This window comes from Suricata suricatta, chromosome 12, assembly GCF_006229205.1.
Source record: "Suricata suricatta isolate VVHF042 chromosome 12, meerkat_22Aug2017_6uvM2_HiC, whole genome shotgun sequence".
NCBI classification, from domain to species: Eukaryota; Metazoa; Chordata; class Mammalia; order Carnivora; family Herpestidae; genus Suricata; species Suricata suricatta.
The window spans coordinates 31330635-31354864 of record NC_043711.1 but is presented as its reverse complement, the minus strand read 5'-3'; the positions used below and the strand labels follow the sequence as shown (position 1 = coordinate 31354864).

The following is a 24230-nucleotide window of genomic DNA, read 5'->3' as shown; positions in this document are numbered from 1 at the left end:
TGGGGGGCTCCGGGGCGGGGGCAGCTTGAAAGCTTTGCAAAACTTCCGACGGCTGTGGGTCTGAAACACGCCCCGAACTGCCAGATTAAGTACCCCATCTCTAAACCTCTTGATTTAGGGCCATTAGAGAGTGGAGCTCAGATGCCACATTTGGTCCCTAGTGAGAAACTGGGAGGGCAAGGCGCTCCGGCTCGGGGCCACTTTCACTTGTAAGAAACCAAAAGGGTGGGCTAGACGGGGACAGACAATCGTAAAGAGGGAAAGAGAGAGGAGGGAGACGGCTGTTGTAAAGAAACGGAGACAGAAGGGAGAAAAAGATCGGTAAAGGAGAAATACGGGCAACTGGGGCACAGTGGGCGGGGAGACCACACCGCCGCGGGGGAACCGGGCACAGAGGGCGGCTCAGAGAGGCAAGGGCGAGGAAGAGAAAAGAGAGCTTCGGAAGGGAGAGCGAGAGGGGAGAGTCAGAAACTGAGAGCGCTTGGAAACGCAGAGAACTTTCTCTGCTCTCCCTCCCCAGGGCAACGAGTCTCAGCAACGCTGATCTCCTCGAGGCGGCGGGGAGGGCGAGCGGCTGGACCCGAGCTCCCCGCGCCTCCGGCCTCCGCCTCTCGCAGCCCGAGGCCGGCTGCGAGACTCGCACGGGCCGGCCGAGGAGGGGACTCCTCCGTCTGCAAGGAGGCGGTCCCGCTCGCTTCGCTTTCTCCTCCCCTCTCCTCCCAGAGGCGGGCACGCGGGGTACTTGAGCGGCGGAGGACCCACGGCCCCCGCCTCCGCCCCCCCTCCGCCCCCCATTCAAGAAGCAGCTCCGCTATCCCCGCCAGCAAAGGGCGCCCGGCGCGCCTCGGAGCGCACGTTCCGCGCCTTCTCCTGCCCGCTCCTTGGACATTATGCGGCCGAGCAGCCGAGCCCCAGTCCTCCTCCTCCTGCGGCTCCTCCGGCTCCTCCTGCGGCCCGAGCGGCTCAGCTCTCGGCAGGCGGCGGCGTTGCTCAGCCGAGCGCAGACGGGACCCTCGCAGCGAGACCTCAGCGACTCCTAAAGTCAAAAGTTGGCGGCGGGCGCCGGGCTCCGCGGGCTCACCGCGGTCGCTGCCTCGCGTCGCCGCCGCAGCCAGAGTGGGCAGGAGGGAGGGGGGTGAGAGCGACAGGGGAGGGGTGGGAAGCACCATGCAGTTTGTATCCTGGGCCACACTGCTAACGCTCCTGGTGCGGGACCTGGCCGAGATGGGGAGCCCAGACGCCGCCGCGGCCGTGCGCAAGGACAGGCTGCACCCGAGGCAAGGTAATGAGACTCCGGCCATCGCGACCCCTCCGCCCCAGTCGCCACCTCCCCAGCCTCTGCGCCCGACAGCGGGCACCCCGCAGCGGAGGCCTCTCTCTTTTTCCTAGAAAGAATTATCTCCGGCTTTGCAGCCTCTCCCTTCTTTAGGTCATTCCCAGCCAATTTCTAGAGAGAGCAACCTAGAGCAAACTTGGTCTCCCCCCACCCCGCTTTGCTTGTAGTTTGAGCTTTCCCTTTCACCACCTCCACGGCCCAAACTAGAGTTACTTAGTAACTGAGGGTAGCACACAGTGACTTGTTTTATTTTATTCAGATTATTTGTCAGAATATGAAATTTATCTTATGTATTTTGACTTGTTCATTGTCAGATTCTGAATCGTGTATCCTCAGCTTCTAGAACAGTTCCTGGCTATTCCTGGCACATAGTAGGTCCTCCGCAAATATCGGTGCACTGGCTGAGGGTGAAGGCAATTGACTCAAACGGGCAAAAAATAACTGCTGGAAAATAACCCGGGACAAAGCCCCCCCCCCTTTTTTAAATTAAAACTTGAGAGAAATTGGTCTGCAGAAAATTGAGTTACTGCTTCATGTGTCTCTGGTTCTCCCTGCAGTGAAATTATTAGAGACCCTGAGCGAATACGAAATCGCCTCTCCCATCCGAGTGAACGCTCTCGGAGAACCCGTTTCCACGAACGTGCACTTCAAAAGAAGGCGACGGAGCATTAACTCTGCCTCTGACCCCTGGCCGGCCTTTGCCTCCTCATCCTCCGCCTCTACCTCCGACCAGGAGCATTACCGCCTCTCTGCCTTCGGCCAGCAATTTCTATTTAATCTCTCTGCCCATTCCGGATTTATCGCTCCAATGTTCACGGTCACCCTTCTCGGGACGCCCGGGGAGAATCAGACAAAGTTTTATTCCGAGGAGGAAGCGGAACTCAAGCACTGCTTCTACAAAGGCCATGTCAACACCAAGTCTACCGGGTCCCAGCACACCGCGGTCATCAGCCTCTGCTCAGGAATGGTGAGTTGGTGCGCGCTCCTCTTCCCTCCCGCCTCTTCGCCAGTTTCTGGAAGACTTCATTGCTCTCTAGCCTACGACCCACAACTGCGCCGAGTTTCCACTCTGGCATTAAATATCCGCTAGAAACTGGTTGGCATCCAGCGGTTTGGGTGACTAGCCCAGTGCGTGCGCTTACACTGGAGAGGAGCGCACGCATCCGTTACCAGGGGGTTCCGTGTGTTTCGGAGCTTTCTAGAGTCCGAACTCAGCTACGTTGCTCCTTGCCCAACGCCAGTAGGCGGCTTGGAAGTCGGTTTCCAAACTCCAGAGTTGCCTGCCCTTCCTTGTAGCAAACACAGCCGCCCAGGAGCGGAGCAGCTGAGCGCAGGCAGGACCCGACTCCTTATTGGCGCGTCTTGAGTCAGGGGTGTGGGCTGAGGATCCCCAGCCTCGAGTATGGGGAGTTCCTTCAGTGTGTCGTGGAGGGCGGTGCGTAATCTAGAGTCCCTGCGATCTCTCTGGGCCTTTTTTCACGCGCCAGGAACCCTGAGGCTCAACAGGATTGACAGGGAACAGGTCCGTCCCAGGAACGGAAGGGTGGGCCAAGGACTCCGGAGGCGGGGAAGAGGGCGGAGCTTGCCCCGGACGCTTTGAATTAGGGTAGAACTCGGAGTGGGGGTGTGGCGCAGTCCGACTCTGCACCCTGCTGGCGGGGTAGCCCTGAGAAACAGGAACAGAGGGAGAGACCCTGCAGAGGCTGCCCGGACAAGATTTAAGTTCTTCTGGGTTTTCTGCGCCCATAGGGGTCCCAGAGACTCGAAAGCGGAGTCTACAACGCACGTTTCCCCTAGATACGGAAAGCAAGAAGGCGCGGGGCGGCCACCACCCTGCGCGGCAAAATACGCACTTAGGGTTTCCGAGAGGGTACCTCGACCCCCTCTTGACCTCCACTCCCCACTTGCTCTCCAGTTGGTCCGATAAGGCATTCGCCTTCTTCCCCCAGCACATTTGAAGACAAGTTCTAAAGTTCTGATCCCCCCGAAAGGGATCCTTGACTTTTCCAAACGATGTGCGTTCCTGCCACGCGCGTGTGACGCAGAAACTTTCCCGGGTCAGACTCTAACAACGCACGGCGTTGTGCGCACTGCTCCCCGGTGATGCGTTTGCTCTTCCCCTGAGGACCCATATTCTCCGTCACCTTTTCTAAGGGGGGGGGGCACAGATGACTTACCGGGGGCATTTGGCTGTCCCTGCCGAGCGCTGTCGTTGGTGGATCCTGCGTCCTCGGTTTGGCTGTCGCATCCATCTTCACTGCTCTACGGAAGGGTCGGGTGGGGAGCGAGGCAAGCCTGAAGACAGGGTCGAGGAAGATTTTCGCTGGCTGGGATACGAGCGCAGGGATGAGCCCCTCCAGCCCCCAGCAAAGCGCCAGGAGCTGCGGCTGGTTGTTGAAGATTGTTTGGGGGTGGGCGGAGACGGCAGCTTGACGCGCGGGGGGGTAAGGGGGTGCTGCCGTGAGTCACTGCCGCCCCAAGACCTAGGGCCAAAGCGCAGGAATCATTCCATTCTTCCAAAGATTATGGCTGGATTGGGCATAAGTCAGGCACTGGAATCCACGTCATCAGAACTCCCCTAGATCCGAATGTAAACCCCAATTCCAGAATTTACGGAGGGTGCTAAGTATGTTCGTAAAGTTTGTAAACAACCTTTACTCCTCCTCCCTCCTCCCTCCCCGCCTCCACACCCTGCTGAGTGGCCCCAGCAGTTGTGTAAATACTTTCCTGCGTAGGACCTTGATTTCTGGTGCGAATTTTAGGTGGTATCTCGCACATGGAACTGCAAGTGGTAATTCTCTTAGGGCACTGAGGGCCGGGACCTCAGAAATGATTGTACAGACCGTGACGAACCCGCTTATATTGCATTTAATCTGCAGTCTGCCTCTTTGGGGAGGGAAAGGTCCAGAACGCGTCTTCAGGATAAGTGCACTGGCTGTTTCTTCAGTGACTAACCTAGCTCCAAAACCCTCATCCCTCTGACTCCCTTCTGGAATTTATCTCTCCTCCCAAGACTTTCCATTACCATTTCTTCACCAGTAGTGTCATGGTGTTCCTAGTGGCCCACCCGGGGAATATTTCACACTTGAGAGTGAACCAAGCTGATCTACCTTCCCCTCCGCCCAACCCTGAACACACACACACACACACACACACTCAAACCTTACAGTCAGTTATCAGTTTCCCTGAATTCCATCTCAGATGTGTCTCTCACTGGTCTGAACAAGCCCTACCCTAATTCTAGACCTCTTTCTTTCTCTGCCCCTCTCACATTTAGGAGTGTTGTCTAAGGAATATTTCCATCTGGCCTCTCCTCCTCCAGTCTTTCCTCTCTAATCCCTGCCACACAGCGCTAACAGATTAAGGATGACTAGGTGTAAGATCACATTGCTCCTCTGTTCACTCACTTTACATAGCTCCCCATTGCTTAGTGAACAACCACTAACTCCATCGTCTGACACTTCAGACCATTTGCAACATCCCTCTTCCTGCCTTGCACATCCGCAGGCCAGGCTCATGGTGCAGGCTTTCCTCCACAAATTCTGGGTATCGGGCACTCTGCTTTTGCAGATCTTCTCTGCGCTTCTTTCTCACCTCAGTCCTACCTTATTGCCTTTGGGCCTGTGGGTTTACTAGGTCATGTCCCCCCAGCATCCCACGCTCAAATCCTACCCTTCTTTTAAAGTAACTTACATGCCTTCTTCCCCAGGAAACCTTGTCCTTCAGCCGCCGGTTTCTCTCCCTCTTACCTGCACAAACACGTATCTGTAGCTCTCTTATGATGCTTAGTATGCCCTCTTGTATTAAGGTTCTTGGTACACATGATCTATCCCTTTCTCCGTGGCAGCAGGGACAACATCAGTACATTTCACTCCCATGTTGAAGCCTTGTATATTGTAGGTACTTAATACCTATGTTTGAGTAAGTGATCACTTTAACCAAGAAAGGATTGCTCTTTGATCAAAGAACTCTTATGCGAACCAACAACAAAATTAATTGGACCTCATACAGATGACATTTATTGGACTTTTATTATGTGTCTTGCAGTATAATAAGTAATTTTTTAATGTTTATTTTTGAGAAAGAGACGGAGTGAGAGGGGGAAGGAACAGGGAGAGGGAGACAGAATCTGAAGCAGGCTCCAGGCTCTGAGCTGTCAGCACAGAGCCCAATGCGGGGCTTGAACTCATGAACTGTGAGATAATGCCATGAGCCGGAGTCCGATGCTTAACCAACTGAGCCTCCCAGGCGCTCCTAAGAAGTACTTTTTGTATGCATTATCTCATGCCATCCAAATCCTCACAACAGCCCAGCTGTCAAAACATCCAATTTTATAGATAAGGAAGGACACTGAGGCTTTGAGAGTTGGAGATTTGCCCGAGGTCTCTTAGCTAGTAAGTGGCAAAGTTGGAGTGCCTACCCTTTCTGACCCATGCTCCTAACTGTGGGCCAGAGACTGAATCTGTTTCTGGAAAGAGTTTTGGAGTTCTTATTTTCTTTCTTTCTTTCTTTTTTTTTTTTTTTTTTTACTAAAGTTTATTCATTTTAAGAGAGACAAGGTGCAAGTGGGGCAGGAACAGAGAGAGAGAGAGAATCCCAAACAGACTCCATGCTGTCAGCCCAAAGCCCAAGGCAGGGCTAGATCTCACAAGATCATGTGAGATTGTGACCTGAGCCAAAATCAAGAGTCGGACATTTAATCCACCGAGCCACCCAGACACCCCTCAAAGTTCTTTTCAAAAAGGTACTCAACTACAATCCGGATTCCTGAGTTCTAGATCCAGCATTGAACACTATTAAGATAAGAACACATGAAACACTATTCAGCTTCTTCTGTATCACTGAAGAGGGGTTTGGAAAAGTCACTTCCTCCCTCTGGGCCTTAGGTTCCTCTTTTCTAATCACAGATGACTGATGACCACCAGATGAACTCCCAGGTTCTTTCCCAGTCTTTATGACCTGTCTCTGGTAGGTTTCACATGTAAACAAGAGTTGTTTATATATGTATTTTTGAATGTTTATTTATTTTTGAGGGAGAGAAGGAGGTGGGGAGAAAGAGAGAGAATGAGCAGCAGAGGGGCAGAGAAAGAGAGACTTTGAAACAGACTCCAAGCTTCAAGCTGTTAGCACAGAGTCCACCCCAGGGCTCGAACCCCCAAACTGAGAGATCATGATCTGAGCCAAAACCAAGAGTATAACGTTCAACCAGTTGAGCCACCCAGGTGCCCCGAACACATTCTATCCTGGTGGTTAGAGGCTGACACAGCAACACAAAAAGCCACTAAGGTGTTATAATCCCTTGCAAAGTATCCTTTTGCTAAGTACTTTCCATGTGTTATCCCATTTATCCTGCACAATATGCCTTTACACTATGTATTTTTATCACCAACTGACGAACAATCCCCATGATGGGGATTATTTTATTGAAACTCAGAGCAGTTAAGGTACTTTTCCAGGGTGGGTGGGTGAGGGGCAGTGCTGGGAACCTAAGGCATCCTGACTCCAAGCCTTGCACCATTTCACTCCGTTGCACAGGGAATGGGTGCAGAGACGTTCATGTGCCACTGTCACAGGTGGCACTGCGCTGAGTGCCTGTGATCCGTGTATGCTCTCTGAATTGGAATTAATGATAAGGCCTCCATGGGTCGGCTTTTCCCCGTGGAGCTCACACTTGTCCCCAAATTTCTGAGCTATTTTAACACACAGAAATGCTCTCTTTCCTATTAAGTGAATATGATTAGAATTTGAGCACCAGGGAAGGATTTCTTAGAGACAGATTTGGATAGCAGGTGCAACAGAGTCAAATTAAGAACGTATGGACCTGGCAGAGTGAAAATAAACTGCTTCTCCGACCGAATGTCATTTAAGCAGCCTCCATGGGGAAGGGATTGGGTGAAACGGCACCTTGCAACTTGACAATGTTCCGTTTTTGTTTTCCTCCTTGTGGCTGAGTTCTATTAAATCACCCTCTCCTCTCTCTTCATTTGCAGCTGGGCACATTCCGGTCCCATGATGGGGATTATTTTATTGAACCACTGCTGTCCATTGATGAACAAGAAGATGAAGAGGAACAGAACAAACCCCACATTATCTATAGGCACAGCATCCCGCACAGAGAGCCCTCAGCAGGAAGGCAGGCGTGTGACACCTCAGGTATTTCCTTCTTGCTCTTTGACAGGCTGCAAAGTGCTACCTTGTATGTTGTCTTGGATTCAGTCTTCAAGCGAGGTAGGTATAGCCCTAGGGCACAGGTGTGGGAGCTGAATGAAGTTTAGTGGTTTGTCCAACGTAGCACAGCTGGTAACTAACAAAGCTCAGGTTCAAACTCAACTAGCTCAGAGCTCTCTGTGGGCAAAGCTGCCTCTTGTTGAAGTTGCTGATTTGTAGGATTAAGTGTTAGTAGTGTCTCCAGGCCGTGACAGTCTTATCCTCAGTCAGCAATCACTCATGTTCCCTGGGTGTCCTGGTATTTTCTGTTCATTTGGGATTTTTTTTTTTTAACCATGTAGGGTTATGAAAAAGTGAAAAAGTCCGTCTCACAAATGGAACTCTGAAACACCTCTGTGTGTTTCTAGGAATTTTTCCTATCAACTTGAGTTTTCGCAGTTGCTTTGACTTCAGGAAATAAAGGGGAGCTGTCAAGTTGGCGTCAAATGCGTGTAAGCCCACCCCTGATTCCTGTCCATGCTGGACACGGTCCTGGAGGCTTTACCCTGACATGCCTGACATATGTCATTCTGGGCACCTTGAAAAGTTTACACTTGTGTGTGTTACTCAATCTTCAGCCACGAGGCAACGCTTCAGTGTCTTTGAAGCCTGGTTACTTTCTCAGCTTATTACTAGAGATTCTCCTTCGGTTTGATCCTGGTTTAAGGATGTTTGTTAAAATACTCTTTTTGGTGTTGCTATTCTTCAATTTTCTGTTTCTTTCCTTTTTTCTTAATCTTTATTTATTTTGAGGGAGAGAGAGAAAAACAGACCGTGAGCAGGGGAGGGGCAGAGACAGATTCTGAAGCAGGTTCCAGGCTCTGAGCTGTCAGCACGCAGGGCTCAAACTCACAACTTGTGAGATCATGACCTGAGCTGAAGTCGGACGCTTAACCGATAGAGTCACCCAGGCACCCCTCACCTGTCTGCTTCTAAAACTTTATCCTTCTTCCTATTCTTTATTTTTAAAAAGTTGCTTCTCCAAATTATATGACTACTCAGGATCTTTCTGCATCTCCAAATAGAATTCAAAACCAGCAGAGGGGTTCCTAAAATGTTTTCCATGTGATTCTTTACTTCATCCTATATCTGCTTCAAGTACTTCCGTGGTGACAGAGGGTGGCACCCTATTCCCTCCTGGAATTAGGATTTCTAACGTGAATCATTCAGTGAAAGATAACATTGGCTGCTTCTAACCTGGAGTAGCGACGTCACGAGGCGTGTGGCATTGTAGCCTACGTAGGCTGGTGCTCCTATTGCCAGGGCTGGATGGAATATAACTGAAATACTATGTCACTTAGACTCACTGAAGACCCAGGGCATGGGTGAGCCGGTTGAAGGAGCAGTGCACTCAGAAACAATAGTGCCAGCAGCTTGCGTGGTTCCCGGCTGCTGCCCTTAAGTTTAGTGGCAAGACATTTGTCACAGTTTTGGGACCATGCTCGTAAGAACGGTTGACTTCCCACATCAGAATTAGCAAACGTTCATTTTATATACATGTCTAAACCTATAGATAGACTGTGATAGGGAAAATGTGATTCCTCCCCTTTTATTAATATATATTCAAAAGTTACTCAACCGGTATGTTCATTGATCAGTTTATTGAACTGTGGCACTTGGTGACCTTCTTCTCCCCTAAAGTGGCAGCAAACCAACATAAAAAAAAACAACTCCCAGCTATGAAGGTCCTATTCTGTCCTGGCATCGTGCAAAGCCCTTTCCCTACATAACTTCCCTGAATCCTTCGCACAACCCTATGAGATGGGCACCATTCTTACCCCCATTGCACCTGGCAGAGGAGCAGAGATGAAGCACCTTGGGCCAGGTCTCACAGCTGCTTCCTCAGGACAGCCCATGTTTGTCTTATCCCATGACCCATTTCGTCTGTGCATGTGTGAGGTGTATGTATGTATGTGCTGGCTGTGACAGAGAGAGAGAGAGAGAGAGAGAGAGAGAGAAGTCTTACTTGATGCTCTCATTCACAAAATCCTCGAAGTTCATTTTGTAAAAATTGATTGCCTAAGTCAATGGACATTAGATTTCCTAAACTAGAGGACAAGTCATTGTCAAGTCCTGTTAAAAACAGAAAGAACAGGGGACTCTGTAAAGGTCAAGGTTGAGGAGAAGAGAAGATGCCTTAAGTTTTGAAAGGAGTATTTGTGTTCTAGTCATTATTGGTTTGGGGGCCTTTACGTGCCACCGTCCAGATCACTGGTGCCAGCTTTTAGTTTTCCTTCTTGTTTGTCCGTGCCAGTGACCAATATGGCTGCCTTTCCTTCACCCTGTGTGATGAATCAGGAGTCTGGCCGTTGGACTGGCTCTTCCAAAGGTTGCTGCTGGACTCTGCCACTCAGGTTTCTCTCTTCCAGCTGCTTCTGCACCCCTTGTTTGAATACAGATTCAGGAGGCTCAGAACAGCTGGAGAGAACTTTGGAATATGGCAGAGCTTACCAGCAGCCATTAAAGGGTTGGACCGGCAGGTCTTGGAAACCTCCAGAACCAGGTAGCCTGTGCACAGGGAGTGCAAGTAGGTGGAGGGTGGGAGAAATCCCTCTGGCTAGGGCAGAAAATGTCCTCTACCGGTATCAGTCCATTCACCTTCAGGGGTTTCTCCAGGAGCAATGGTTGATCGCCAAGAGTAAGCTTTAGAAGTATCCTGGGAACCTCAAACAAATGCAGATTCTTTAAAACTACTACAACAACAACAACAACAAAAAAACCCAAAAAACAAAACACAAAAAGCAGCCTCTCTCTCTCAGGCTAGTGAGGAGCAAGAGTCCTTGGATATACCGAATTCTCCACAGGACTCAGAAGTTCAGTTAAACGTGAGGGATCGTGCTAACGTGGGATTTAAGGCAATAACCGTTATCTATTGCTTGCCTCTTGCTTTTGGACTTGAGGTTCTTTTTTTGTTTGTTTTCGTGGTGACCCACTTTAATATTTATTTTTGAGGGAGGGAGAAAGAGCACTGATGCTGGTGGGGGAGGGATGCATGCAAGCAGGAGAGGGACAGAAGAGACGGAGGATCCGAAACAGACTCTGATAGCAGAAAGCCCAATATGGGGCTTAAACTCGTGAACCTGGAGATCATGACCTGAGCTGAAGTCAGACACTCAACCACTGAGCCACCCAGGCGCCCTTGGTGCTCTTCCTCACTGCTTTCTAGTTCTTCTCTTAGGATGACTGATGATTTTCTGGAGGAAACTATAGGTAGGAGTTAGCTCTAGGCCACCAAGCTGATTCTGTACAGAGGAGCAAACCGTAGTCCTGGGAGGTGAAGTTACTTATTTCCAGGAGTGATACTCGATATATTCAACGCCAACACATCAGAATTTAAGATAGCCCTAGCCTTGGGGCCTGGAAGTCCCCTGCTGAGCTGGGCATAACCCTTTAGTTGCTGGCCAAGGGGAGTCTGCCCAGGGCCAGGCACTGTGGCTGACACGGAACCACCTACAGATGGGAGATGAGATCTGATCATTTCTGATTCTTGATGTATATCTGATTTTCAAAGAAGAGATTCTGAGATAAATGATATTAAAAAGACACATGCAGAAGGGAGTCTTATTTAGGGAAAATTTCACGCGTTCAGATGGGAGTCAACAACTTAATTTATTCATCCAGGGGTGCATTTAGCCATAAGGCCTTTACGAGCCCTTCTGTGCCTTGAGGATAAAGCCAGGAACCACGTTTATTCCAGTCCGCTGGGTGACCTCCAGCACATTTAGAGCATCAAGGAAGAATAACACATGCCTTTCAAGGGTGTAGTTGGGCTAAACAAGTATGAAATAATGAAAGCTCCCAGGACAGTGTTTAGCAGATGGTCGGCAATCACTGAATGGTAGGCTAGGAAGAAGAACCATGAAAACAGAAATTGAAACAGCACAGCAAGGAAAGGAAATCTCAGAATGCCAAAACCCAAAGCTAATCGGGTTCCCGTGATTAAGCTTAGAGCTTCCTGGTAACCAGGTCATAAAGGGCTTATGGGACTTGCCCAAGGTCACCCTGCCAGCAAGTGGTGCGGCCGAGTGCCCTTTCTCTCTGCTGCTTTTTTCTGTACCGCATGCAGCATTGTAAACATTCATCCCTTGCAAGTTTCTCTCGCTCAGCGCGGTGGCCGTCCTTCTGAGTATGTCTCTGTTTTGCCATCATCGGTTCTGTCTGTGTGTATGCATTTGGGCCAGTTGAGTGTATCTGCATTTATTTGGGATTTCCATCCTGTTTGTAAGTTTCTCAGGCTTCAGAGTGGCTTCTCCTGCCTGTGGCTTGCCCTTGTTATTTCAGTGTCCCCTCCGCAGTGGGTCCTCAGTCGGGTTCATCGAGCTGACTGCCTGCGTGCCCCACACCCCAGGGGACCAAGTGGCAAGCGCAGAGCCCTTCAGGAGACTTTATTGCCCTTAGAAGCCATTTCCGGCTGGTCCTTCACACTGCTTTTCCAAGTTGTGTCTCACGGACACTCTGTGTTTGACCCTGAATTTTGCACAAAAGGATTTAGTTGTTCTTATCAGTGAGATAGATGTGCTTCCTGGTAGGTGAGAGAGAGAGACAGGCGGGGGAGAAGGCCAACAGAAGGCGGTTTTGTTTGCCTGGGCCCAAAGGACAGTGTTTTTCCATTATTAGAATGCCTCTCTCACCCTCCCGTCTCAGCAAGGCCTGCTTTTGTTTTGTTTTATTTAAGGCATTTAAGAATTATATACTTGTTGACCCATCGATGCCACTTCTAAGGACATAATTGGACAATTGTGTAAAGATGTTTGTGTGAGAATACTTAGTTTCGTGTTGTTTATTATAGCAACAGGATGGAAAAAACCGAAGTGCCCTTCAGGAGGAGGATAGATCAAATATTTATGAGGTGTATATTTGATGGTTTCCTAGGTGGCCATCAAAAATAATCATACAGATTTATGTTAACAAATATTTATATGGTGAATAAGCAAGTAATAAATTAGTAGGTATGGTAGGATCTCGTTTTTTTAAAAATTGTAACTGTGTGGTGGTGCATGTGTGTATCGAGAAAAACATGAAGCAATATGCACAGAGGTTTTTTTTTTTAATGTTTATCTTTGAGAGAGAAAGAGAGAAACAGAGCATGAGTGGGAGAGAGGCAGAGAGAGAGGGAGATACAGAATCCGAAGCAGGCTCCAGGCTCTGAGCTGTCTGCACAGAACCCGATATGGGGCTTGAACTCACCACAAGATCATGATCTGAGCCAAAGTGGGATCCCCAACCAACTGAACCACTCAGGTGCCCCTGTTATGCACAGAAATATTAAAAAGGGCTTGTATTGTGGTTGACGGTAACATAGGCAACATTTATCTTTTTATTTTAATAGGCAACGTTTTTTTTTATTCTTATTTTCTGACATTATTCTATAATAGTTTTATAATCAGAAGATACAATTGAAAGAGAAAGGAAGATATCAGCATAGAGTTATTTTGTAGCCCTATGGCATTTGTCATCGGAAACCAATGGCGAAACCATGATCCCATGCATTTTTTTTTTCATGAGCCAGTCTTAGTAGCCAGATAAAAATCCTGCCTTGTATCTTCTTCCTTGGGACATTCGGACCGGTCAGAGTTGAAGCTCCATCTCAACCCGGCTCAATTGCCTTGTGCCTATTAGACATACCCAGGGATTATCATGGCTTAGTCTCCATTAGGAAGTGGAGACTCTGTCCATTGGGACATCTGGTCCTTGTTGGTTGGACTCCCAAGGATGCAGTCAGAATGGCTGGAAAATACAAGATGACGATGCAAGACATCCTTTGTTAGGGTCTTAGGTGTGCTACCCACATTCCATACATTATCAATTGAAATCTGGTCACCAATCCTATAGGGTAGATATTGCTATCCTTATTTTACATTTGAGAAAATTATAGCTCAGAGAGGCTGAACCACTTGTGCAAAGTCACACAGCTAGTGGGAAGTGGGGTGACATTTGAACCCAGGTCTAATTCCAATGTGCTGTGCTGTGGGCCTACGTCCTTTGAAAATACAAGTCCTAGATGATACCAACAGTGGCTGACATTTGTTGAGCATGTGCTGTGTGGCAGGCACTGTTCCAAAGGCTTTATGTGGATTGTGTATTTCAACCCTTACCTCGGCCTCCATGGTGCACGTGGCAGTGTGGAGACACAGAGAAGTGCATCCAGTTGGCTTGCATAAAGATACAGCCTGAAAACATACCAGTTTCCATGCCCCTTTCATCCTAGTCTATCTAGAGGGTTTTTTGCTCTGTCCTTTGTGGATTCTTTTGCAGTCAGATATGGATTACTTTTGCTGGCAGGATTTTGAACATGCTTGCCTACAGTTTGATAGGATTGGAGGAGCGCTGCCTGACGCCCGGAATTCCCACCAAGCCTCTAATGACTTGCTGAGACCTTGGTCCGAGGCAAGCCTCCTCGGTTGCAGAGTATTCGTGTTACTCATTAACCTCTGGGATCCTATTAATAATTTAGCATAGATTAGCTGATTAGATTAGCTTCCCTGAGAGTTGGGCCCAAATGGAGTGAGAGACAGAGCTGAGGGCAGACCTCTGAGGGGGCTTTCGGTAAACAATTCTGGGACAGCTTGAGGGTTCCAGGCTGTGACAGAGGCACTGGCTGACCTCATGGTCCCGCCCGGGCTCAAGCAAGTCAGTGGTTGTTGGCTAATTAGTTACTTCTGGGAGAAGCCAGCCTACCTCCATCTCCCCACACACTTGCTGTATATTCACATCCTGTCTTCGAGCTGGTCGGCCTGTGAATCTAAGAATGGGCAACAATGAAGGAGCCATGTGCTGGGGAGTGTGCTGGGCACATACATCATGGGTTCATTCATTCAGTCCCGCAACAGCTCCCTGAAAGGAGGATACTCCAATGATTCCCATAAGAAATGGGAATAAGAAAGCCGAATTCTGAAGGTGAATGAATTTGCCCGCACTATAAAAGAAATAGCTAGCCCTCAAACGTAGGGCTGATTTGAATCTTAAAGAAAGTTTCCACCATTTGGGATTTCTTGTTTTGGCTTAATTTCCTGTAACTTACCCCTCTTTGTTCCTCATCAGTCTCTATAGCTTTTTTCTCTTTTTTACATTCTTCAATGACTGTATCTAATACATAGTCAGTATAAGCAATGGCCTCTATCTTTGCAAATTACTAGAAAATTACTGTTTTAAATAACTGAATTCTTGAGCCTCCATCCTCAGCTTTATCTTCTTTGTGGCATTTATATAAAAATATTGCTTTTTTAAAACATCAGTGTTGGGGCGCCTGGGTGACTCAGTTGGTTAAGCGTCCGGCTTCAGCTCAGGTCATGATCTCACAGTTCGTGGGTTCAAGCCCTGCGTCAGGCTCTGTGCTGACATCTCAGAGCCTGGAGCCTGTCTTCGGGTTCTGTGTCTCCCTCTCTCTCTGCCCCTCCCCTGCTCATGCTGTCTCTCTCTCCCTCTCTCAAAAATAAATAGAACATGAAAAAAAATTAAAACATCAGTGTTAATAGTGCTATACAACTACAAAATCATTAAAGGATAATAAAAAAGAAACTTCTAATACAGGCAATGTATTTTTTTCTTTCATTTGTTCCATTTTTTCCATCATGTCCTTTTTTTGGTCATTTTTTTTTACTTTTTATTTTTTTAGAGAGCCCCCCATCATGCCTTTTAAAGATTTTTCTTTACCATTTATTTATTTTTGAGAGACAGAGTATGAACAGGGGAGGAGCAGGGAGACAGTGAGATACAGAATCTGAAGCAGGCTCCAGGCTCCGAGCTGTCAACCCAACACTGGGTTCGAATTCACAGACTGTGAGATCATGACCTGAGCGGAAGTTGGATACTCAACTGACGGAGCCACCCAGGCATCGCCCATAATGTCTTTTAAATGCACATTATTAAGAAACATCTTTAAGCACACAGAAACAGGTAGAGGCACTTTTAAAACGAACCCCTCTGCACTTAATGATAACAAAGATTTTTCCATGTGTGCTTTTTATTTTTTCTCTTTGCCGGAGTATTTTAAAGTAAACCCAGGTACCATGACATTTCCTGTCTGAATACTCCCATGGACATCTCTGAAAAAACGAGGCTACTTTCTTCCATAACTGTAATGGAAACATACCATGCTGAGCAAAATCAGCAATAATCCAATAATTGCCCCATCTGACCTAAAGAGTACCTGTATCACAGTGTTCATAATGGTCCCTGAAATGTCCACTTGTTTAGATTGTCTTCTAAATGAGCTCCTCCTTACGTTGCCATTGGTTGTTTTGTCCTTAAGTAACTTTTCACCTTGTTGCTAGTGTCCTCCTTATTAAATTGCTATTTTCCTTCTAGTTTACGTTTGTTCCCCATGGTCTTCCCCACCCCCCCTTCCAGTTCTTTTACTCACTGATTTATCTTTATCATGCGTGTCTGCGTTTGCAGCCATCTGAAAGAGCAGGGTTGGCCCCAAAGCCAGAGCAGGTACCAAGAACAAAGCTACCAGGGATAAGCCACTTATCAGAGTAATTTCACTGAACACAGAAGGCAGCGTGGTCAGGCTGGTTTTTGCCCCGTTGTCTGGAGTACCTTGATAACCCCTTTTCTTCTTTCTTTTTTTTCTTAAACCTCCCAATAGAAAGATCCTTGATTTACAGTATTTACTAAGACTCCCTTATCTACCATTCAAGGTTTGTACTCACCTGTGTTTTGAAACCTGTGAGAGTCAGTTTGCAATTGGGACTTGTCAAGTGGCAAGTTAGGTTTGGGTCTGAAATTAGGACTCCTTGATGTGTGACCAGCTTTCCTGCCCCCTGTCTTAAGCACTTTTGGTAAGCTTCTGGATCCAGAGATAGCACGAGCGCGCCCTGCTTTTACTTTGAGCCCCAAATTGATCTCTGTGTCCTCTGTCATCATTCCTGGTTGTTCCTATCACTTTGCTTCAGAAACCCATTGTCCATTGAGGAAAAAAGGGTCCTATGATACCCGCCTCTGTGTTTATCTTCCCGGTAAGCCCCTGAAACAAGTTTAAATGCACGCCCCCTTCCCAAGAAGAGATGTAAGAAACTTCAGAAGGCTTTGGTCAGGGCCAGAGGGAAATTGGTCAGGCGCGTGGACTAACAGAGGCAGGAAGGATTTGCAGTTAATCTCGGGGAGGTGGGGGTGGGGGAGGCCTTGGACTCTTCACCTGAATGGGCCATCTTTTTAAGTAAGATGCTGTAGAACTCTCTTAGATCTCTTCATATGAGGGAATAAACCCGCTTGTTCAGTGAAGGGCTATGTTCTTACACAATTGAGATTTAAATGGTTTAACTTTGTGTCTGCCAAAGTTAGGCTCTGTATGATAATCAGCTCATGACAGAATCATTATTGTAGCCATTTATGGGTACCCAAAGTCTGCTTATGTCAAGGCCAGACTTCCTCACGGCTATTCTGTACAACTGAGAATCAATATATATGAAGCATTCTGAATGTCACAAAAAGGAGCATGTGGGAATGCAAGATATGATGCTTTGTGCACATGTAGGTGATGGTCTTTGAGAAGGAGCAAAATCACGCGAGGAGTAAATGGTGGTGAAGTGCTTGCTGATTTCTTGCTCCTCACCTCTCACAGGACATTAGACTCAGAGCAGGGTGTTGAAAATGGCAGTTGGCCTGTGGTGTGTGGAATGAGAGACAAGACTCCATTAGTCCTGAGTTGTTCAGTGCTTTGGGGTCAATATAAGGCTTTTCCAAAGTTAACTGATGATGTGCTTTTTTTTTTCTTGTAAGCCAATTTCCTAATTCTCACACTTGAGCCTTTCCACTGTAACACGTTAGATTAGAGAGAATGGAAATGGTTTTTAGCACCTATTTTCTGTTTTAGCAGGTCCCAAGTAGAAAATCTGCAGTGAATAATGGACACACACACACACACACACACACACACACACACACTGTACCTCCCTTGAGCATAAGCTGCCACCCACTTCTTTTCTGGGGGTGCCTTTCTGCTCTGGGGTACTCTGTCTCCTTCTACCCTCCTGCCCTGCCCCCTGATTGGGTGTCTCTTTGATACCCTCTTTCCAAGTATCAGTGACCAAGAGAGGACACTCTGGTGGGTTTAACCCGTTTTGAATCCTAAGAGTTCATTTTTCAGCATTATTCACTTTTACCTTATAAAAGATAAGAACTCACAATTTTTTAATACTGGAAGGAACTTGAGAGAGAACTTCTTTTCCAGTCCTTTTTCTGGATCGGAGAGAATCAAGGCTCAGAATTGTGAAGAGCTTAATAATCTTGAAAGTAGGGTGAATGAAAAAGGGGGCCCTGAGGATGGGCCTCTTACTTCTCCAGCCTGTGTACTTTCCAAGCTGCAGATCCAGGAAAGGCCGTCCATGGAAGCAGAGTCTGGAAAGACAATGTTCCAAAGTGCAACTCGAATGAGATTTGGGAATATCGCTGGATTTATTTGATGTGTAAGGATAATGAAGAATAAACTACCAAGATCTTTTAAGAAGCTATCTGAAGGCTAGAGAGATACCAGGCTCTTAATTCATTTAGGGGATTAAAGTTGTCATGGCAACAGCTGAATTTAAAGCAGCAGAACCTCGGAGCTGGGCCAGGATGCTGTGGGAGGGTTCCGGGTGGGTTCCACTTGTAATCAGATTATAATATGTCCCTGTGACCACTCACTTCCGTGGTGGCTGAGACATGGACTCGAGGATGGGCAAGGATGCATAGTCCAAGCTGTGGTGTGGAAACTGGTCCTCAGTCCTGTGTAAACTCGGAAATGTGTATCAAAGGAATGTGGGAGATATTCCCTAGAAGTTACCTAGATGCCTTCTGAAAGAGTTCCAGGGCCTGCTGCTCTTTGAGCTCTGATAGCTGAGTGATACCCAGACCCCCCACTGGCACCACGTTCAGCCAGGGCCGCCTCCAGCAGCAGCAGCGAGAAAGGTCAGATAGCAGCAAGTCCTGGAACCCTTTATTCCGGGAGCCTCCAAGGCTCTCCTTCTTGATCCGGAGGCACCACAGAGCCAACGCCCTCAGGGCCTTGCCATAGCCTGGCCCTGTTTCATTACTCTGTACAAATGAAGTCATTGAATCCCCCCTCCCGCCCCCACCGCCCTATCTTTTCCTCATTTCACAGATGAGGAAACTGAGGCACAAAGGCCTTACATGACTTGCCTACAGTCACACAGATTGAATGTGGAGCCACTGGGATTTAAACGCCGGTCCCTCTGAGTCCCAAGCCCAAACTTACCCAGCACAGCATGTTGGATCCGGTATTCACTCTGCAAGCACCGAGAAGGACCCGTCCTATATGGTAGCCAGCAGCCCCACGTGGCTCCTGAGCCTTTGAAATGTGGCCTAGAGCCACGTGCTGAAATGGTAATATCCTAGATATATTGGATTAAATAGAAAATACTGTTAAAATTCATTTCATCTGTTCTTTTTGGTGTTTTTTAAATGTGTTGCTAGAAAAGTTTACCTTCCATATGTGGCCCACATTTTATTTCTCCTGGAAAGTGCTGGCCTGGAAGATCCCAAGCTGAGTCACAAAGGGGGCTAGGAGGCAGCCATTAAAAGCAGGCCATAGATAGGGGAGGGTGGCTGTGGGCAGCTGGCGCCCTGCTGCCAGGAAGGCCAGGCTCCCCTTTCTGCAGAGAGGTGGAATGAGTCAAAACCAACATTTCCAGAAGAGTATTTTGCAGGATATTAATGGCAAAACCAAACAGTCTCTTTGTGAAATGCAGACCGGGGGTATGTTCAGCTGTTATACTACCTCAAATAGATATTCTTTAAATATTTTCTCGCGTTATTTCAGGAATGCCTCAGTTTCCTCATTTTGAAATGGACATAGTCGTCCCTACCATATCTTGCTTGGTGGAATCATCTGGTTAAATGCATAGAAAGTGCTCAGAAGAGCACCTGACACAGGGTACCATCTTAACCAATGTCAACCAGTATTACTGTGCCAGGAGACCCTTGGTCCTGCTTTAGTTGAATAAGGAGGGAGCAACAGGGCCTTTGGGTGAGTTGCCCAGAGTCGCCCCACTTGGCTGGAGGCACCCACCCTCTGGAAGATAGTGTGATGACCCTTAGACGTGCCTCCCACCACCCACAGCCCACAACCTACCCAGCCCCTTGAAGTCTACAAGAAAGCTTCTCACGTGTTTTCTTCCAAAGGCATCCCCTTCTCTCCACCTACCTCCTCCCCTGCCCAGGGGGAGGAAAGTACCTCAATACACTTCTTTCCATTATCTTCCCAGGAGTGGGTTGGTCCCCCTCACCTGCCCTGTAACCCAGCCAAGAGCCCGTAAGTTTCCCACTTATGTGGTTCAACAGATGTACAGTGGGTTCTTCCCTGCAAGACTTGGTGGTCTGGAGAAAGTCCCAGATGTAGACGCTGCATGTGATGTTTTGCAAACCTACATTATTCGGTTTTGGAAATATATTCTAGGACTAATGTTCCATGATCGAGTCTCAGGGAAACAGCGTTCATAAAGGTTCTGGCCAGCCAAAGGGAGTCTTAGCAAAATGTCTTCCAGCACTGCCTTTGCACGCGTTTCCCTAATGGTACTGAGCACAGAGCATCAAGAGACCCTGGGCATGCGGATCGTTTTTTCCCCAGAACTCACCGTTTGTAGAGAGAAATGGGCTTGGAGCCATATCCTAGTGAGTGTCAAGGGATTCACTGTTGCTTTTAAAGCTAGCAAGTTGAGAACGTTTAAAAAATGTAACCGTTGGTAAATTTTCATTCATCCAGGACCGTCTTCCCTGCCCCCCACCTGCTCCTTCCACACCCAGTTGCTAGAAACTCATTGTTCTTTATTATTAGAACATTGATTGGTTTTATGGCCGGTTTTGTTTTTATGTTTTGCCTTCCCCCTCCACTCCCCAACCCCCAGGGCTTGTTTATCCACGTTCCTCTGGTCCCAGTAGACTTTTTTTCTCTCCTACCAAATCTCTGTCTGAAGGCTTCTTCATGAACTCTTGAACATACCAGAGTAAATGCAGATCTTAGCTCTGACCAGAACAAAGACCGCCTGGGCAACTGCCATCCGCCTCTCTTTTTGTTCCCAGTACGTTATCGGCTCTTGGAGTCAGCCGAGAGGTGGAAGGGTTTGTGGCATTTGTTTACACTCCGTTCCGCCTCAGACTGTCTTTTCCCTATCAGTGCGCATGTGCTTGTCACTGGACTGGATGGTCCCGCGGGAGCAGGGACTGGCCCTTCACCCGTTTGTCCCCTCCCCCCCACCCCTGCTTTCCTGTAGCAGATTCTTTCTGAAATAGAATTGTTCTCCCTGAGAAACCTTAATATCAGCACACAAATTCCTAAAGAAGAGATCTATTGCAAACGACTAGTAGAGAAATAACAACTCATCATTATTATCACCTTCCATACTTAATGGATCTTTCCTGGGTGCCATGCTTTGCACTGAGACCGTTTTGGGTACCATCTCTTTTTATCCTCATGGTTACCTTTCAATGTGCTGTTTTTTCAGAGGAGGAAACTGAGGCTTTCAGGCAGAAAGGGAAGTGACAGGAGCATGGGGGCAGGGCCCCGAGCCAGGGCTGGTCTGCTTCCAGAAGCCAAGGGCAGAACCACTGACTTGTCCAGCTTCCTTCTGGCTCTCAGGCTGGGGCAGAGCAGAAGGGAGGTGTAGTTTTCCCTTCGGTTCTGTGCTATGATTTCTTTGCCCACTTAGACCATGAGGTCACAAGGTGGCTCAGCGCCTTAAGGAAGTTCAGTTAAATTTTGATAAACGTTCTGAAAATAGAGAGGAATAATTAACTTCCCAACTGTTAAAGTTCACATTTGAAATCTCCTTAGCCCAACCCCTGGTGGACATGAAACTCTCATTGACTAAGTGCTGAATGACAAGGCCTGCATGTTATTTTCTAAAATGATTCCAGTTAGTTAGTAATGCTATTGCATTTTATTGTATGGCGATGTGACATAAAGCTCATTTAAAATATTTTTTTTACCAAAAATAGCCAATTGTTACAGGTTTTTTTTTTTACTATGAGGTTTTAAATGATGAAAACATCTTAATTTTTTAAATTTTTTTAAAGTTTATTTATTTTGAGAGAGAGAGAGAGAGCACAAGCAGGGGAGGGGCAGAGAGAAAAGGAGAGAGAGACAAAATCCCCAGAAGGCCTCATGCTGTCAGCCAGGTGCCTAAAGTGGGGCTCGAACCCATGAAACATGAGATCATGGCCTAGGCTGAAACCAAGAGTCAGATGCTTAACTGACTAAGCCACCCAGGTGTCCCACCATCTTAAATTTTTATAATATCTTCTTTTTAAGGATTGGCCCCAAGTTTTATTTTTGTTTTGTTGTTGCTGTTGTTTATTTCAACTTACCTAGCTCAATACTTTCACAAAACAGGTGTACAAGAAGTAATTTTTAAAAATTCCATTTATAATATATAAGGAGTGCTCTCTATACTTTGTTATTTAAATCTCAGGATCACCTTGACAAAGGAGCATGCATTTACATGTGCATTTAAGAGGTCAGGAAACTGAGGTGAAGAGAAGTGACTCAGAAGAGATCATTTAAGGGTACAAACAGCTTCTATCTTTGGAGTTGTTACTGTACCCCAGTAAATTGTTTTTACATAGTCACTGTCCCTTAAATGGTTCCTTTTAGTTCTAACTTTATGACTTGTAAAAAAAAAAAAGAGAAAATAACACTACTTATTGGTTGCTTCCTATGTGCTAGGCATTTTATAGGTATGACCTTCAACTGTTCCTCAGAGCAAGTTTATCAACTGGTACTGTTCTTACTGAGCTTTATAAGGGAGAGAATGGAGAGCAAACAGGTTGGGGGGGGGGATGGGGGTCTGTTATTTGCCCAAGGTCAAATAGGGCTTGAAGGATGCTCCCTTCAGAGCATGAGCTCTTGAAACCTGTGCTGGTGTACGTGTCACTCATTCCCCTTCCTACTCAGCAAAGACTGAAACAGTCAGAAAAGCCAATAACCACTCATCTTCTTGTTATAAAATGTTACAACTTGAGTGCTTACGATGTGGCCTCAGGAAGTACACCAAGGCCCCTTCCAGCTGTGTAACGTGCCTAATTTGCTCACGTGTGCGTGCAAGGGTGCAGATAGCAAATTATTGCACTTTACTCTGAATGCAAATGCACATTATGCTGTTTTGTGGTGGTTTTTTTTTTTTTTTTGGTATGAAGTCTATTTTATAGAGCAGTTTTAGGTTCATAGGAAAATGAGCGGAAGGTACAGAAATTTCTTATATATCCTCTCCCCTCATCTATATATAGCCTCCCCTACTATTAGCATCTCTCACCAGAGGGTACATTTGTTACAGGGGATGAATGTACATTGTCATATCGTAACAATGATATCCTAATCACGTAAAGTCCATACTTATATTATGATTTCTTCTTGGTGTTTTATACTCTGTATATTTGTACAAATGCATACAGTGACATGTATCCATCATGTGATTTCATACACAGTATGTTCACTGTCCTCAATCCTCTGTGCTTTGCCTAGCTATTCCTTCAGACCCCAGCTGCTGGCAACCACTGATGTTTTACTTTCTCCATAATTTTCCTTTTCTGGAATACACGTAGTTGGAATCATAACAGGGTGTAACCTTTGTAGATTGGCTGCTTTCACTTAGCAGGGTGCATTCAAGGTTCCTTCATGTCTTTACATGGCTTGCTAGCTCGTTTCTTTTTAGCACTGAATACTGTTTCGTTGTCTGGCTGTGTCACAGTTTATTTATCCATTCAGCTACTGAAGGACACCTCGGTTGCTTCCAAGCTTTAGCAATTATGAATAGTAGCCGTAGACATCCACGTGAAGGTTTTCTTTGAACATCTCCTCTGTGGTAAATACCAAGGAGCATGATCACTAGATAATGTGGGATGTTTAGTTTTGTAAGAAACTGCAAACTGTCCTCCACAGTGGGCTCTGCCATTTTGCATTCCCACCCTCAGCAAATGAGAGTTCTTGTTGTTCAACATCCTCGCCAGCATTTGGTGTTGTCAGTGTTCCAGATTTTGGCAGTTGTAAATGATGAGTGGCAATATCTTAATGTTGTTTTAATTTGCGTTTTTTTAATAATGTATGATGTTGAGCATAGTTTCATGTGCTTATTCGACAGCTGTCTATCTTCTTTTGTTCAACATGCTATTTGAAGATTTGAACTAGGACAGGTTGCTCCTAAGTTGTTTAGTTCCTCAAAAACGTGATGAGTTTTTGAGGAATCCTCAAAGGAGAACAGTCTTGATAAACTGATTTCCTATTTCGGAGTGTCATATCTGACTTTTAAGAAGAGGCCAGAAAATGGTGCAGCCCGTTGGAAAACAATCCAGCAGTTCTTCAAAATGGTCAACACACCGTTCTCCTTCTAGGTACATACCTAAGAGAAATGTAAACACGGTCACACAAAAACTTGTACATGCATGTTCATAGCAGTATTACCCAATTGGGTTGTTAGACCAAATGCTGCCAATTAAAAAACGAATAAATAAAATGTGAAAGAAGCCAGTCACAAAAGGCCACATCGGGTATGACTCCATTTTTATGAAATGCCAGAATGGGAAAATAGAGACATAGGTTAGTGATTTCCAGGAGCTGGAGGGAGAAGGGCAGTGGGGAGTGGCCCACTAATGAGCACAGAGTGTCTTAATGGGGTAACGAAAATGTTCTAAAATCAGATAATGGTGGTGGTTGTACAACTTTATTAATATGCGAAAAAAATCCACACTGAATTCT

General features: G+C 46.8%; 1 protein-coding gene and 1 long non-coding RNA gene across 2 annotated transcripts in view; one reads left to right on the top strand and one right to left on the bottom strand.

The window, feature by feature from the left end:
• Positions 1–1167: 1167 nt before the first annotated feature.
• ADAMTS9 (ADAM metallopeptidase with thrombospondin type 1 motif 9) overlaps positions 1168–24230 on the top strand; it is a 161532-nt gene continuing 138469 nt past the window's right edge. Inside the window, exons 1-3 of the mRNA XM_029917014.1 lie at positions 1168–1282; positions 1894–2303; positions 7327–7489. Of these exons, the coding sequence (XP_029772874.1) occupies positions 1168–1282; positions 1894–2303; positions 7327–7489 (688 nt within the window). The remainder of the gene's footprint in view (positions 1283–1893; positions 2304–7326; positions 7490–24230) is intronic.
• LOC115273762 lies at positions 1558–3948 on the bottom strand. The gene is made up of 2 exons (XR_003900932.1): positions 3514–3948; positions 1558–3002 (listed from the first exon to the last, which is right to left on the bottom strand). It is a non-coding gene; the product is annotated as an uncharacterized LOC115273762 (long non-coding RNA).